Source organism: Catharus ustulatus, chromosome 9 (genome assembly GCF_009819885.2).
Source record: "Catharus ustulatus isolate bCatUst1 chromosome 9, bCatUst1.pri.v2, whole genome shotgun sequence".
Classification (NCBI taxonomy): domain Eukaryota; kingdom Metazoa; phylum Chordata; class Aves; order Passeriformes; family Turdidae; genus Catharus; species Catharus ustulatus.
The window spans coordinates 31,873,039-31,889,084 of record NC_046229.1 but is presented as its reverse complement, the minus strand read 5'-3'; the positions used below and the strand labels follow the sequence as shown (position 1 = coordinate 31,889,084).

At 42.1% G+C, this 16,046-nt stretch overlaps 1 protein-coding gene across 3 annotated transcripts in view; it reads right to left on the bottom strand.

The window, feature by feature from the left end:
• ABL2 (ABL proto-oncogene 2, non-receptor tyrosine kinase) overlaps positions 1 to 16,046 on the bottom strand; it is a 45,658-nt gene that overhangs the window by 17,044 nt on the left and 12,568 nt on the right. Inside the window, exon 1 of one of the 3 annotated variants that reach the window (XM_033067939.2) lies at positions 8,496 to 8,593. The exons of 1 other annotated variant lie outside the window; for it this stretch is intronic. In XM_033067939.2, the coding sequence (XP_032923830.1) occupies positions 8,496 to 8,562 (67 nt within the window). In that variant the 5' untranslated portion in view covers positions 8,563 to 8,593. Of the gene's footprint in view, positions 1 to 2,496; positions 3,002 to 8,495; positions 8,594 to 16,046 lie in introns of those variants that run through there. One more of the 3 variants, XM_033067941.2, reaches the window with a different exon arrangement.

The window sequence follows — 16,046 nt, the reverse complement described above, 5'->3', positions numbered from 1 at the left end:
ATTCTCTAGCTGAACTTAGAGAAATGCATATTGCAAAGAGATTTCATTAAATGCACTAAACATGAAAAGTTCTCTCTAAAAAATCTGAGGCTTTCTTTGCATTACAGTCATTGGTTTGGCACATTTCTGAGGGGCTGAGAAGTCAAGTTTGGGATGTTTTTAAGCGGATACTGCCAAAGAATGTGTGTGTGGCTATACCTACCCCCTTTCCCATAGGCCCCTGAGATTTACACTCATGAGAGAGAGCTGGTCTGTAAGGCACTTGAAAAAGGAACAAAGAGCTCAAATGCAGCACAGGACAGGAAAACTGGGAAGTCAGTGAGACACATAACAGGAAAAAGCCTGTGCCATGTAACAGGCACAGTAACATGCCAAATCTGTGTCACAGGACGGAGTTCCAGCCTGGAAAATGAGGGCTAAGGGGGTTTCCAGCCTATAAGGTAATTTTTTAACTGTATGGTAGGTATATGAGAAAGTAAGTGGTTGAGGTTTGTTCTGCTTCCATTTTAAATGTAGCTAAGTGGCTTTTGACTACATTTCTGATAATTATTCAGAGTTCTACTACTTGCATAACCTGTTCATCCTGCAATTACTTAATAACTTTAAAAGTAGCCTTCTGTCGAGGCTCTCCTAGGACAAAAAGAAGAAACTCCAGACTACAGTGCCAAATTGGCAGTTCCTTGATTGCACTCCCTGCAAATGCAGTATTTACATACACTTCTTATTCCTAACTCTCAAGTGCAATTATTTTTACAAGATATTAACCCATCAGACTGGATGCTGTCATGGGAAATAAGAAGTCCCAATGCTCAGACATCTACATTACAGCATGGCTGCCAACATCCCACTGTATTTTCTTAGGGCTTGATGTGTGCATACTAAGCTCCAAAAAAGAACACCAGTTCCTAAATCCAGTTCTCTTTATGGAGTAAAAATACATATTTAATTAAATAATACATTCTTTATGCTCCTACACTGACTTGTGTCATGAGTGATTCAATGCTTTGAGTAAAGTCACATGTGCTGTATGAGAACCCTGACCTTACACATCTCTGCTAGAGAGCAAACACAAAAGTAGGCAGTTTCCAAAAAATACCCAACCTTTCAGCTCCAAAATACCTTAATGGTGTTAATTACCTTCTTACTTTCAATTAAGTACCTGCAAGCTTTAAACAAAAATAGGACATTTATTCTAAGTCAAAGCATCCTTTCAGTTTCTTTCTCCAGCTAGAAAAGCCCATGCACTGAGAACCCAAGCCCTGCCCCACAGACAGCATGAAGTTCAGTGTTTATCCATGCACCCATGGATAGCCTGAAGCAGCCCAGGGCCAGCCCAGCTGCAGAGCTGCTGCAGCAAGCACTGTGCCCAGCTGAGCCCACTGCAGGCAAGGCAAAGCCAGCAGAAATGCCTGTTCAGCACCAAGATTTCTGCCCACATGGAAATACGCAGGGCTGTGTTGGACTGGCAGTGGGGAGGCAAAGCAGATGTGGGACTCCTACCACTTTCTTGGGAATGCCTGGGAGGCTGGCACATATTCTTAATACCCACTTGATGTACAAAAGAGCCAGCAGAAGTTAATGTTTGATTAGAAGCTTCAATCACTTAGCTACAGCGCTTACCTAAAAATCACATTACCTAAAAACCAAATGCTTTTAAGAGTTCACGTCTCACTAACTTCCTTCACTTTCATGTTAAAGTGACTTGAATGCTTAAATAACTGTAAGGGTTACCCAACACCTAAAGGGGTTTTTTCCAGGATACAGAAGTATTTCTTGTAGGTTATAATTCCATAACAGCCTACACTGTTCTATATGGTGTGGGATCTATGCCATCCATCACAGAAGTGAAACATGATCATAACAGAGATAATCAAAGCATGTCACCAATGGTGCCCCTCCAGCTGAATAGTTTGCAAGCTCTGTCCGCACCAAAAGTCAGGAAATGAGCTGGGAAATTCAGTTTTATATCAGCTCCTTTTCAAGGCTAACCATAAATCTTACATTATCAATTTCATTTCCTATGCAATGGAAAACTTACATCATCACTTAGTGAACAAGTAATACACAGCTACACAAGGAGGTTATGCTTCATCCATCTCCTTCCTTTTCTTTATTCCCACAATACAATTTGCTTCTCTCCGGATATGAATGCTTTCCTATCTAGCCACCATGTAAGGGGTGTTTTGTCCCCCACCCTTGCTGCCAACACTCCAATTACCAATCTCTTTGGTCTCACAGCAGGAGGTAGAACATGCTAAATTTTAAATTTCAGAGTCACATTAAGTGCTGAAGTGGTCTCTATTTCTGAAATACTGCGTAACTGCTTGTAGAAAAGAATCATTTCACTACTCCTAAAATCCCTACAAAAGCCGGCAATCTCAAACCTGCCTATGGCTGGTCACCTACGACAAGACAAAGACAGACTTGAAAGGACCTCATCCTCCTTGAAGCCCTTGGACAAACAGAGGAAAGGGACAGGACAGGATCTCATCCTACCTGAGAAGCGCACGCCGGGCTCAGAGGCGCCCTGGCCGAGGCAGCAGAGCAGCGTGCCCTCCTGGCCATAGCTGCTGGCCTGGAAGAGGACTGTCCCCACACTCATCCTGTGCTTCCCACAGAGCCGAGAGGCTGGTGGCACCACAAGCCCTGGCCCGAGCACAAAATCGCCGCTCACAAGGGGAAAGGAAGCGCTGCCGGGCGGGCAAAGCCGACACTGGGAAATGAGGCCCTGGGCTAACGTGGAAATTATTAACGGGGTTATTATAAACGGGATGGGAGGGTGGAGCCTGCCCGGGACTGCGGAACACACAGAGGATGTGGGGATCGACTGCAAGTTGAAACAACTTCGAGATGAGCTGTAGAGACAGAGTGACAGAGTTTTGTTCCACTGCGAGTTAGGTAACAAAGTGTTTGGGAAGAAAGCAAACAGTTTCCTTGGAGAAATTCCTCTGCTCAAATTACAAGACAGATCACCCATTTAGGGGACCGCCCAGATTGATTCACTTCTCCACTCCACATACCACTGCTGGAGCACTACTTGTGGGAAACAACAGGAAAAGATGTTAGTGAAAATGCACATCTCAGAGAGGTACAAACACTGAGCACATGAATGCTCTCAGACCTGTCAGGAACTCAGAAAGACACAGAAAGCAAGGCCAAGACTGTGCCCCCAGTCTGAGCTGCACATTTGCTGATTTAGTAACACTTGGGACAGCTCTCCACAAGGCCCCATCAAATTACCTCTCAAAACCCCCAGATTTGTTGATGAATTCTTAAAAAGCCCTGGTTTTCTAGTAGAGTTGCCTCGTGGCAGGCCAGGCTCCTCCTGCCAGTGGCCATGAAGGGTTAACAAACCAGCACTCACCATGGCAGTCACACCTGGGAGGACGGTGGGCTTGCAGAGGATAGGAAAGGGAGCAGAGAAAGGGAAGTCCATGGGTTAGGCATTTGTAGGGGGGACAGGAGTTGCTGCAGTCCAGTGAGGCAAGCAAGCAGCACTTCCATGATCTGTGAAGTTCTGGTCACCGTTCTGTGAGAGGGCAGATGCACTGTGTGATGATGACTCAAACTAAAGGTAAGCAACCAGGCTTATTCCAAATGTTTGTGTTTTGTAAGGCTATGAAGGTAGAAAAAGAGTATACAGAGCTGTGGAGACTCTGTGATGATGAGGAGTTGCCTTTCCCATATGGCTTCTGACATGAGTCATTTCCCCTGCAACCAACACCTGACATTTGTGGAAAACTAACTAGGCAAAGAATTATCTTAGGACACCAGAATACTGTTGTCCCTAAAGTTCTGAAAGGGGGGTGACCTCTTTTCTTCCTCTTCCAAAATCAAGTTCAGTGAATCCTGTAGCATGCTGCCCAGTGGCTGAGGTTGAAATACCTTTACTTGAGAGCTCCTGGGCTTTCTCTCTTTTCCTCTTCATTTTGCTTCTTGCAGTTTACTGTTTTCTCAGCTTGCATTTGCTCCAGGTACTCTGAATTACACTGCCATTTGTACTGAACTTAGCATGTCTGCTAATACATGAAGAATAATCAGAATGTGTGGAGAAAGCCAGCAAAGCTCCAGAAAGACATGGATGAGCTTTGTGACAATCACCCTTACCTAGAATGGTACTAGGAAAGGGCAAGTTATGTATGGATTTGTGCCTAGATTAGTCTCAGCTGTGACAATAACTAACCTTAGCTAGAATAACACATTTACTTCTTAGTTAAAGTACAACAGATGAGTAATTGGTATTTTGAACAAAGAAGGATTAGCAGGGAGTTAAGTTGGATTAATAATGTATCTTGCACACATCCCTACTCACCCAATCAATTTTAGCCTCTGTCAGAGGAGTCTGTGGCCAAAGCCTAATGGCTGGCTGGTGCATTAAGAGCTCCTGATGGGAATCATGTAGTTGCCAGCACTGGCATTATGGGTGAGAAATATTTTGGCTGTAAGTCTCCTGTAACAGAGTAATTTTGTGCCTACACTCTTTCTAGGCACCCTCCAGAAGATGCTCTCCAGCAGAAAGGATAAAGAGTACATAGCAGTTCATGAGGTCCTGTCAAACGCACCCAGCCAGAATAAAATCAAGCATCTTTCTGGCTTCTAGATGAGCATTATCTCTCTTAAAACTGATTTTCCTAGATAGTTATTTTACACTACAGGCCATCACTTTGACATCTGCATCCACCACATCTGCATCCTGTTCCTATGCCCTTCACAGTAAGTGCATGACATAAAATCTTAATTCTGGTACACTCAACTTCCTCAGTGGAAGAATCCACCTTTCAGGCGCAGCAGTTCTTCTGAATTCTTTATCCTATTCCCTGTGGTGCCCTTCAAAGCTGTTTCCTGAGAGTGGTTACCCTTCCTGTAAAACTTCCTGTACAACAAGTCATCCATTTAGAAGCACTTTTCTAATTCTTCCAGCAGTGGGGGAAAGTTGAATAGAAGGAGAACCTGCTGACTATGCTACTTTCTAATGTATAGTTCAGGGAGCTTCTAAAAAACTTGCTATACTCTGAATTGCAATGTCTCTTAATCAAAGAAAAGAATGTGTTAATGAAAATACAGCCCTGAAATTGGTTTGGTGTTATATGCCATAGGCCAAAGTGACTGGTTTGTCAACGGAAGGAGAGAGACAAGGTGGTTTATAGGGTAAATACTGGTTATTGCATACAGACTTAACCTGGTATATAGGTGTTTTACAGCAAAACCCACAGGGTGTAGACGTGTGTGTGTTTTTTCACATAGGGACAACTCAAATACAAAGCCACTGAGATCCCTGTATATGCCACTATCTCACTTTATTTTCACTCTTGAGTCCTTAAATTAAACACCAATACATTACCTATTATGCTGTTTTAAGACAGACTCTTTTAATTTGCTTGCTTTTAAGACTACCAAAGAACAGGCATTGGCCATCAACTCACGGAAAGTAGACCATCAAGTACCTAACAAGCGCTGGTGTAATTGGTATTTTCCACTGCACCTTCAAAACATCCATCACATTACACCACTGGACCTTCAGATCTTTAACTGCGTTCTTAGTGGGAGGATTTCTGCCTTAATGAATACAAGGAAACAAAACTGATAACGCAGCAGCAAGTGGGTTTCCTATTTTGCTGACACAATTGGAACAGTATCAAGTTCTACAGCAGCTTTGTTTCTGAAGCCAAGTCTCATTGCTTCCTGCTAACCAAAAATACTCAGGACAAGCTACACACTGAAAAGCAACCAGTGCTGAACAGGCCAAGTTTCTGCTGTCTAATAATGTGGTAGTATTGGAGTAGACCTATGAACTTCCTTTACCCTGTAACAGACTGCAGCCTTTACCTAAATGGACCACCTAGTCTTTCTGCTGCCATCCATGTGGCCATGAAAAACACCAGTTTAAAGGGGTCAGACAGCTCACATATGGCTTTGGTAAAATGCAGGCACTAACTGAATGCCATTCCTAGGTGTTCCTCTCCTGCAAGCAACCAGACTCTTAATAACGTGGTTTGCTAGCACCAAGCACAGATCCATAGTTAGTCCTTGGGCCTCCCACAGAGTGGGGCAAGGTTTCAGTATTGTAAACAACCCACTGAGGAAAGCTAAGAAATACAGCTCCAAGCCAAGAACTTGGGATGGGCAAGGAGTAGGTTTCTATTTATGGTATCAGGTTGGGAGAGACAGAAAGGGAGGAGACTTCAGAGTCAGTGACAAAATTGCATCATGAACAGCTCACATCATATAAAAGGAAATATTTCAAGCTGGCAGCACTGTCACGCTTCAATTATCAAAATATATCTGGCATAAATAAAAGTGATCTTTGGTTTCAGAGTGAGAAATGCATGGAGAAAGTGCTCTCTATATGCGTCTTCTCTTGCAAACATTAATTTTCCAACATGATGAAGTGCTGACATGAAAGAGGGGTTCAAGTGGTGGCTCTTTGCCTAGAAGAGGGGCTTCTTGGCTAGCCTGATACAAAAATCCAAGGGAAGATAAGGTTTTGGTGTTACCAAATCTAACTAGTAAAAGGAGAGAGACAAATTGATCTCCACTGATTTAGTTTCACCAATGTATGAAGAATTCAAGATGTTGTCTGTCTACCTGAACATTACAAGGGGTTAGCTGTGTTAAGATTTTAGACAAACTGCCTGTCTTCTGTTTTCCTGGTACCAGTTATCCTGTCTCTTTGTTATTTATGCAATCAAACAGGGGTGTCCCTCAGCCCATTTCTTTACTCAGGTGTCAGTGACACATTCTCCCATTATCAACATAATGCAGTGCTTCCCTATTTTTTCCTCAACTAATTTTTGGTGAAGTATATTTTTGTTGCAGAATCCAGTATGAAATAAATCAAGTTTAAACTCCCAAGCCTTCATTTGAAAGTCTTCATTTCTTGAATTGAAGATGCATAATTTTCTTTATAGATCAAAGTATAGGCTGTGACTGAACCATGTACAGAAGCATTTGGTAGTTCTGCTGTTTTAAGAGAGAATTTTGAATTTTTGAAGATGCATGTTCAGTACAAGAGTGTTAACCAAATAGTCTGGATCTCATCACCTCTAAGATTTTCACAGAACCCTGTCAGGAAAGCAATTCTGGTAAGTGCAGCCAGCAAAATGATACAGGGGTTTAGATGTATTTAAAAAACACCTTAGGATGAGGAACCCATGTGAGCACAAGAGAGCTGGACCTAACAGTTGTTAAAACGTACTACAGATGTATCTTGCCACAGGTACTGGGAATGGCCAGAAGGACAGGACCAGACACAGTTCAAGTCTGACTTCTTCCAATGGGCCTCTGGGTGAGGAACCAAAACCCAAGAGCACAACAGATAAGGAAAAAACCCCTTTACTTTCCTGAAGGGAGATTTTAATATAATGAAAACTAAATACAAAGAGGTTCTTAGAACAAACATTTGGAGAAAAAGCTCCAAATGTAACCCTATCACAAAATCCTGAATACTGCATCAAAGTGTTTGTTCCTTTCACTCCCAAAGATTTGCTCAGCTTCTATAGAGCCAGCTTTGCAACTGCAAGAGCCTAGAAACAAGCAGAGACCATCAACTTTAAATGCTCTGTATCACGTACCTTCTTCCATTGAGTACTGAAGCTCCAATCTCTCTTCCTCTGAATGCTGCCCACAGTGGCCAGCAGCTATTCCCACAGTGTCAGCTTTAGGGAAAAGAGTGCTATGAAGGGACACAGATTTCAAAGGTAACTGGGAAAGTGTAGAGCAAAAGTCTGTTTGACATTCTTCCTCTGTCCTGGCAAGTTCCAGTAAACCTCTCCAGTGTGAAGGGTGAGGAGGATTAGGTCACCCAGTCCTGATCCAGGAAAGGTGGGATGGCAAATATATGACAGCTTACAGCAAGTAATTTAGTGCTTTTTTAAATCAGTACCTTGGGAGAGAAGTTGCTTAATGGGGATTACACTTCACTGCAACAGAATTCCTTGGGAGTTGCTATTACTGGCCACATCAAAGCCAGATATTATCTACTTCTAAGCAAATCAAACGGGTACTTAATTACTCTTAATGTAACACAAACATTTGAGTAAGAGCTCTGCTGCAAAAAGCTAACTGGAGAAATCACAGTTCAGCTGATCCCTGAAGAAGCCAGAAATACCCACCCTCACAAAGTCTAGCTGGAGAGAGGTCTATTTTGCAGATGTAAAGCACTAACTAGTCAGACCTCGGAGCTAACATGATACAAATGTCCAAGCTGCTTTCCCAGTGACATAATTACATCTTACGAGAAGCCTTACAGTATTAGGTACTTTCCTTAGACTCAGCACTTGGATCAACAACCACATTAAAGTGTTTCTCAGGTGCCTTTTTGAATTTTATTTTTAGCCTTTTTAGTTAGAGGGAAAACTTGGAAGGAGAGGATAAAGATTAATTCATTGACTTGTCATCTCAGGAGAGAAAGAAAATGTCAATCTAATAGCCCAAATCTGAGTTATCTTGAGGCTCAAGTACTTTTGCAAGTGCCTTGGACAGGCAGCACTGCTTACCTTGTGGAGGATATGTGGAGGGCAGAGCTCCCCAGGTGAGCTGGTACAGCTTCAGTTTCCAGTACATGAGTTTAATTTTTTAATGGAATCCCAGAATGCTTGTTAGCACAGATGCGATTTCTCAGTTCCATCCACCCACACTGCATATGCAGCGACTGCCAAGGCTACACAGTACTTATGTTTTTAAAAAAATTCTCCAGCTAAAAATAAATCACGAAACTGTCAACCTCATTTGTCAGCAACCAACATGCTGTTCAAACCATCGTCCACAGCCATTTTCTTCTCTTGAGCAAAGAAGGGGGTTTCTTTTTAGAATATTTACTTCATTTGACTAAAATACCCTTGTGATCTTGCCTCCTTTGAAATACATTTGTCTTAGAAAACAAACAAATGTTTCCTTTCCTCCAAGAAAAGCGGAGCTTTAGCGTGAATACTTGCCCAAAAATTGCATGCTGTGTTGTGAACCTCAGAACCAGGGAAAACTCTTAACGTGGAAAGCGTCTGACATCAGCTGAGCCTGGGCTGAGGGAGGTTTGGTTGTCCAGCTCCTTCTCAGCCCTCTGGGCTGATTTCCTTTGGGGGGCAGCAGGAATGTGAAGTCAGAGGAACAAGTCCATAGCACTAAACTTAGCTCCGGCTGCGGAGCCACTTCCTGTTGGCGAAAGCCAGACCCTTGTCATTGGCTCCACCAGCAGACAAGGGGCTCCATTCACCAGCCTGGCCCAGCAGCTGCTCAGGGACCAGGGTAACACGAGCCCCAGCCTCTCCAGAGGGAGAATTCTGAGCTCAGTGCTGCCGACAGCTTCGCAGTTTCAGGCTGTGTCACCACGTCTGCTTTTCCAAATCTGACTGCAGTGCTTGGCCCTCACACATCTGAATTCAGGATTAAGTCGAGAATGTAATCACTGAAATAACGTCTTTGGGAAATCCTTTCTGGGTATGGCAGAATTAATACAGCTTTGAAGGAAAAGAAGCCACTGTAAGACTGAGGAGGCCCAGTACTCCTAAAAGTATAGCTACAAAAAAAGTCACTGTTTGACTTGCTATGTAGAAATAAAACCAGTTTTATTACAAAGAAAGGTAACAGCAAGTGAATTTTTAAAATTGTGAATAAATTAAGTAGAGCTGGGTTGAAAATGTTGATATAATTTAGTACGTTTGTAATGGATATTATTCAGTAGTTCAGATATTTTAAGACAGAATAATAGAAGAAACAATATTTTTGTTAAATTACTTCAAGAGAGGTAAGGCTAGCCAATGTATTAAACCTGAAGGAACTTTATGTAGCTAAGATACAAACACACAATTTATCTGTCTGCTACTAGAGATGCTTTACATCTACAGCAAAGTTGTGGATTATCTTTTAGGAAGTACAGCACTTTTTGATTGTTAACATCAAAACTATAGAACATTTAAAGGAAGCATGATAGGAAAAACAAGTCCTGCCCCTCAGATTTAGCAGAACACTTAAGAATGTCAAAAGCAAGTCAGCCAGCTGACAACTGGGATTCTTCAGGCACACAATAACCATCATCCTGAGTCACTTACAGCCCAGCATCCCACCTGGGAAAAGGGCAATCATATTATTCCGGAACACTTTCCAAGCCTCCAACACGTTGTAGCTTGAGGTGTTTCTGAGCCAGAGCTTGTGTTGCTGCAGTTAAACTTCCTGACAGGCCTTATTTTGTCCAGTTGCTGCCTGAAGTATTGCAAACCAACCTTACACATAAAACAAAATCCTGCTGCTACAGTACCAAGAGCTCACAGCACCCTGTAGAAAAAATAATGGGCTGTGACTGCTTCTGGACGGGACACCCCTTAATTTCATTTGATGATCCTCAGTCTCTACAAGGCAAATCCCAAATGATCAGTACCTGGAGGTGCTTTCTCTGCTACTTGTGATTTTTATAGGCCTTTATCTCATTCTACCTCAGCCACTTCTCCTCCAGGCTGAAGAGTTTCTCGCAGGTCTGATGTTGTTGCCTTTGGGCACCTTTAAACATTCCTCCTTTGGGTTTTTCTAGCTCTACCACACTTCTCCAAACAACCTGATCAGAATTAAGCACAGGATTCAAAGCATAGCTTAGCAGAGTAGCAGAACTACATATCTTTCTATTCCTAATGCTCTGCTTTTTGCATTAGAATTCTTAATGTTGTCGTGATATGTCTTATTACAGCTCAGAGATTGATTCCTGCTGTTACAGGGGGCAGCTCAGAACTTAATACCTCACATGCAAAGGCAGAACCACTTTTCTGTGACCCACCTTCTACATATTGCACTGAATCCTGTTCAGCTTCTTCAACCTGCAAGCAAGTTTACCACTTGCCATTTGCTTTCTTTTTCACATCACTTGTCATAGCTGCTTTTAATTTAAAAAACCAAATAGCAGTTGAACTTAAGGAAAGTTAGAAAACTGAGTAAAAGACTTTGTTCCTCTTTGAGAGCTGCTTCATTTATAAACCCTATTCACTAAAAAAAGTAAATTTGAGGTCTTCTAACAAGTTATATACTACAAGCAGTGGTTAGTAGTGTATGATCTGGTTAAATCAGCAGATATTGCTATCCTAAAGTGAGGAGCACCTTAAAAAAAAGATAAAAATTACATTACAAAGGAAACTGGAAGACTGCTGAACTAGAAGACTGGTTAAAGAAAGTATCATTTGCTCTAGGGAGAAATAGCCCAGGAGGAGGAAAACTTGACGGTGCCTGGATGACAACAGAGTAAAAACATCCTGCAGATTATGTTTTTTCTACTAATTTGTTTTCAGAGCAGTAAAGAAAAGCAAACAAAGTACAACAGTGTGGAAATGAGTGACTTAATTCCCCAGACACATTAGGCCACATCTTTTGCCTAGGTTCATGACTGCCATTTCAAAAACCAGAAATTTCATGGAAAATGCTTAGACTAGCCTTCAATTTGGCTAGCAAGATCAGACTAGCAAGGACAGAATCTGGTCTACAGACAAACAAACATCATAAGGGAGGTAGCTACAATTTCAGATTTATCTAACAATTTGTTAAAAGACAAATCCCCAAAGAGCTGAGATGTTGCCAATTTACAATGCTAACCTGAACACTAATGGTTTGCTTTTTTATACCACTGCCAACATCCCCTCCTTGTGCTGGGGCAATATGAAAGGAGAAAACAGTTTGGATTTATCTAGGATCATAACAGGCTGTGAGACAATACTAATTAAATGAAATCCAATTTTATTGATTTGGCACCACAACAACATCTGCTATTCACCTGGAATAAGAAGAGGAAGACAGTGTAAGGTATATTAAGGGTAAGGCTTTTCAGGACTGGATTATAAACTGTAATTTAACAACATGCAAAGATTAATAATGATGGGGAAGGGACCAATGCTGCCTTACACCCTCAAAATGCAGGTACTCCAAACCCAAAACCTAGACAAGTGTTCTTTTAGAGTAGTCAGTGATGAGGTTCAAAACAATCTATTCCTCTTTTGTTCCGGTTTTCATCTGCTGCTTGGAGGTTTTTGAATAGAAATGCAATACATGGGAAGTATCTGCTGTGTGCTAAAACAGATCCAGCAATTAGAAAAAGCAAAAAAAAAAACATTATTTCATTTCTGTCACTTGTTTGCCACACAATTACTTGACAATTTTTTCCTGTTTAGGGAATAAAACAACAAGTCAGTGTTGACACACTCAAAGAATAGGAGCCACTAGTGGTTATTTCAGGAGCTTTCCTCCCACTCAATACCAGCATAGCTGTCTGAGACATCTCCCCTGCTGCCAGTACGGGTGGTATGACTGGGATGCACAGAGGATTGGCCAGGGTATTGTCAGCCACTTTTAACTGGGGCCAGTCAGCCTCTGCTACAGCTCCTTTGGGTGCCACCTCCCCCAGTGCTTAATTTAGTGCATTTACTATATATATTCTGAGGGAGGAAGGAAGAGGGAAAGGGCTGGAAATTCCCAGTGGGAGGTGTAACACTGTGGCTCACTCAGCAGCGTGTTTCCTCTCACTCTGGAAAGCACTGGTTAGTTCCTAAATTGCATCCATCCACAACATCAGTTTGTGGATTTTACTGGGCAGTGTAAGATGCTTTTCCACAGAGCCAATAAATGATTCTGACAAAAGGACACTGCTACATTCAGTTTCATAGAAAGACTTTTGCCAGTTGTGCCTACAGCTGGCTCCAGAGAGCTATGTAAGACTGCTTCATTTAGGAGTGTTGTTTTGTGAAATGTGAATTTTGAACCTCAATGGAGACCAAAGTCTGGCTGTGCCAACTTGCAGAATCCCCACATCTTCTGATTTGAGAGGCCAAGAAAGGTCCCTTTCTCTCATTCAATTAAGATATTTTCTTTTATCTAATTTGACAGAGTTCCACCTCATTCCTTCTTCCTCCCACTCCACAGAAAAACATTCCCAGTTGTTGCTGGCCTATATTGGCTGTCAGACAGCTGACTGCTTGGATTACACAGGGCTGTATTGTATCCCTGCAGGAACCAGCTACACAAAGTGCTTCCTTTGGGATCAGGGCTCACTACAGGCCTATACCAAGACACCAGGTGCTGTCTTGAATTTGGAAATCCCAAGACAACAGGCAGTCCTCCATATGCTCTTCTCAAAAACATTGTCTCTCGAGCCTCTCAAAGTACAAACCTACTCCAAATCAGTTACCCAAGCAACCAAAACTCATGGTGAACTTGTACCCACTCTGACTCAGCCTCTTACAGCAAAGGGATCCTGTCCTCTGGGGTTTTTGTCCAGGTACGGGAAATTAAAGCCACTCCAAAGCTTTTGGCAGCTTGGGAGATCTTTCAGTTTCATTTCTACCAGTAACAGCAGTTACCTATGGCAATCCTCTATTTGAAAGACATTTAAATGACTATAGCTCTCCTCAGTACAGTAGTTAGAAAGCAGAACCTTTACCATCTTGTGCAGATCCTGTTCCCAGCCAAGGGCTTCTCTATCCCATCCTTATGGACATCCCTTATTTACTACAACACAGTCAATCATGGCCAGCTTCTGGAGCTGCTACTAAACCTGCTTTTCAGGGCATTTCTCTCTTGGAATTCCAACCTGCTGTGATGTGTTACTTAAATTTCTTTGCAAGAAGTACTCTTGAGGCAAGCTACAAGACATGGTTCAGCCCAGGAGCTGCTCCTCAGGAAGCCATGGAGCATCCAGAGCTAGATCCTGTTAACTTCTGACTGAAAGCTGCTGTGCTTGAGGTTTAAAATAGATTTTCAGTGTAGAAGGACTTTACAGAATCAGGAGATAATTAATATTTGCAGGGTCTTTAGAATTAATGACATGTTTCCTGCTCATCTACTGCCAGAAACCGTCTTCTCACTACTTTCAAGCTACTTTAAGCACCTAAAAGTCAATATAAGAGAGCTGCTGCTTAGAAGTAACCTGGATAGGTTATAGAGCTGAGCAAGTGCCAAAGCTGTCAAAAACAGCGAGGCAAGGAAACACGGACTTTTGATTGCTTTGAGATCAAAGTCTCTTAAAGTCTAAAATAAACCACACACACAAAACCATGTTAAATTTTTCTAAAGCCTGTATGGTCAGTCCCTGAGAAGCTAACCCAAGAGCTGAAATCTGGAAGCCTGGAAGCACCCAGCACACTAAGTTCCTCCAGCAAAGATGCTGAAGTTCCAGCACAATGCATCAGCAGAGGCTGTGGGAACAACACTGCTTAAGGTCATGCTTTCATCATGAATAGTGCTCCAAAAAGGGAAAGCCTCTGAACAGCACCCAAATCAATGACTGATATACAAAAAATGAGAGCCTGGAGAACATCCAGCAGGGACCTGTATAGAGCAAGATTTTTATCTTTTTTTCCCCTCTAAAAATATCAGTAAATTAAACATACAGGGTGTCACACCTTCGGTTCTGACGCCAGAGACTGAGTAATGGCAAACATCAAATAGTTGTGATCAAATACAGCAAGTGGAATCAGCCCTCAGAGGGACTGACTAATCTGAGATGGTGTGTCCTCCTGCCAGCAATGTCAAACATGACTGTTCAGTAAAACTTCCACATCTGAATTGGGTCTAAGGAAAATGCAGTAAAAGATTGCCAGGGTAAGAACTTCATTCCTAATTACTATAAAGCTAGACTAACAGATTCATTGGCAGAACTAGACTGTTTGGGCAGAAATATTGGTCTCTTTTGACAAGTTTCCATCCATTCAGCCTCATCACACTGCCATTCAGATGACCAGGATACAAGCAGACTATATCCCGTAAAACTTTACTTCAAGATCAGATACTTCCTAGATCCACTTAAAACTGCCCCACTGTCACAGGGAAAACAACAAAAACAAAGCACTACTCTTAGTTTGAAAATTCCTGGTGAATCTTTTGGAAATTATATATTGTGATTATTGCAGGCAGATTATTTATAACAGATTTTATACTACTGGTATTGCTGCTGTTTGCCTTGTTAAGGGGAAATCACTTTAGACACAAGAGATATGTGCTGCAGCAGCAGGGTTGAAACTAAATTACTCAAAATATATGGAGTCTAATGATTCTGTCTCTAAAGCAAGGGTAGGGCGTCCTACATAACGACAGGTAAAATAGAATAACAGGGAAACTTACAGTCTTGGCTTTCTTTTTAGTGCATGAAGGTACTGCTGTAATCTAAGACAAATACATAAAATACAGGTTGTTCCTTTAAATTGGTGAGGAAAAATAACCATGTCTGGGTGTGGAGGTCTCAAACCAGTTTTAGTGGGAGCTTTGCCAATGTTGTAAGAGCTCCTCTAAAAGAAAAAATACAACTGGAAAAATCAGCCTGTGCAAAAACATGTGTAACGTGGGCAAGGGAAAAGATGAAGGAGAACTAAGAGCACCCTGGTAGGGCACAGAAAAACACTATGGTCCATATAAGCATTATTTATTTTTAGAGGCATGGGGGATGTGGCACTCACACAGGCTCAGACCACCAGAACTCCTCCCCTATAAAGACATTAGCATTACCCTGACTACCTCAACTGGGATATATAGCCCTTACAACCATCACTAGACAATTATGAAAATAAACACCTTGAACAACTCCTAACTCTAATTAAGATTCATAAACTGAACCTTCTGCAGCTGTTGAGATTCCTCTCCTGTTTTTGTCTGGAGCTTTGGGGTGGGGAGCATTGTGCAGACACATGTGCTAACTGTGCAGCTGTCTCTGGAAGCATGCTCCAAGGACCGGGCATTCCTCCTCGGAATGAGGTGTGCAGGCACTTTCTTCTTCAGATTTAAAGTAGCATGAGGGCTACCATACAAAGTTGAGAAGGCACACCTGCCACCTGCTGATGTGCCTGCTCTTTTAGTCAAGAGGCAGCCAGGAAAGAGCAGCACAAATATCCCAGACAGTGAGGTTTTTCTGAATCTGGATCATTGCTTTCTACATTTGTGACAAGAGGCAATGATGCTTTTCCACTGAGGATACAAATACTAGTAAGACTTATTTCTAAACCCTCTGGTAGGTAACCATCTCCCCTGCTCAGGTAATAGGTAATAAGATTGACAATTTTTGCTGAAATGTTTTATAATAATTAATAATTAAA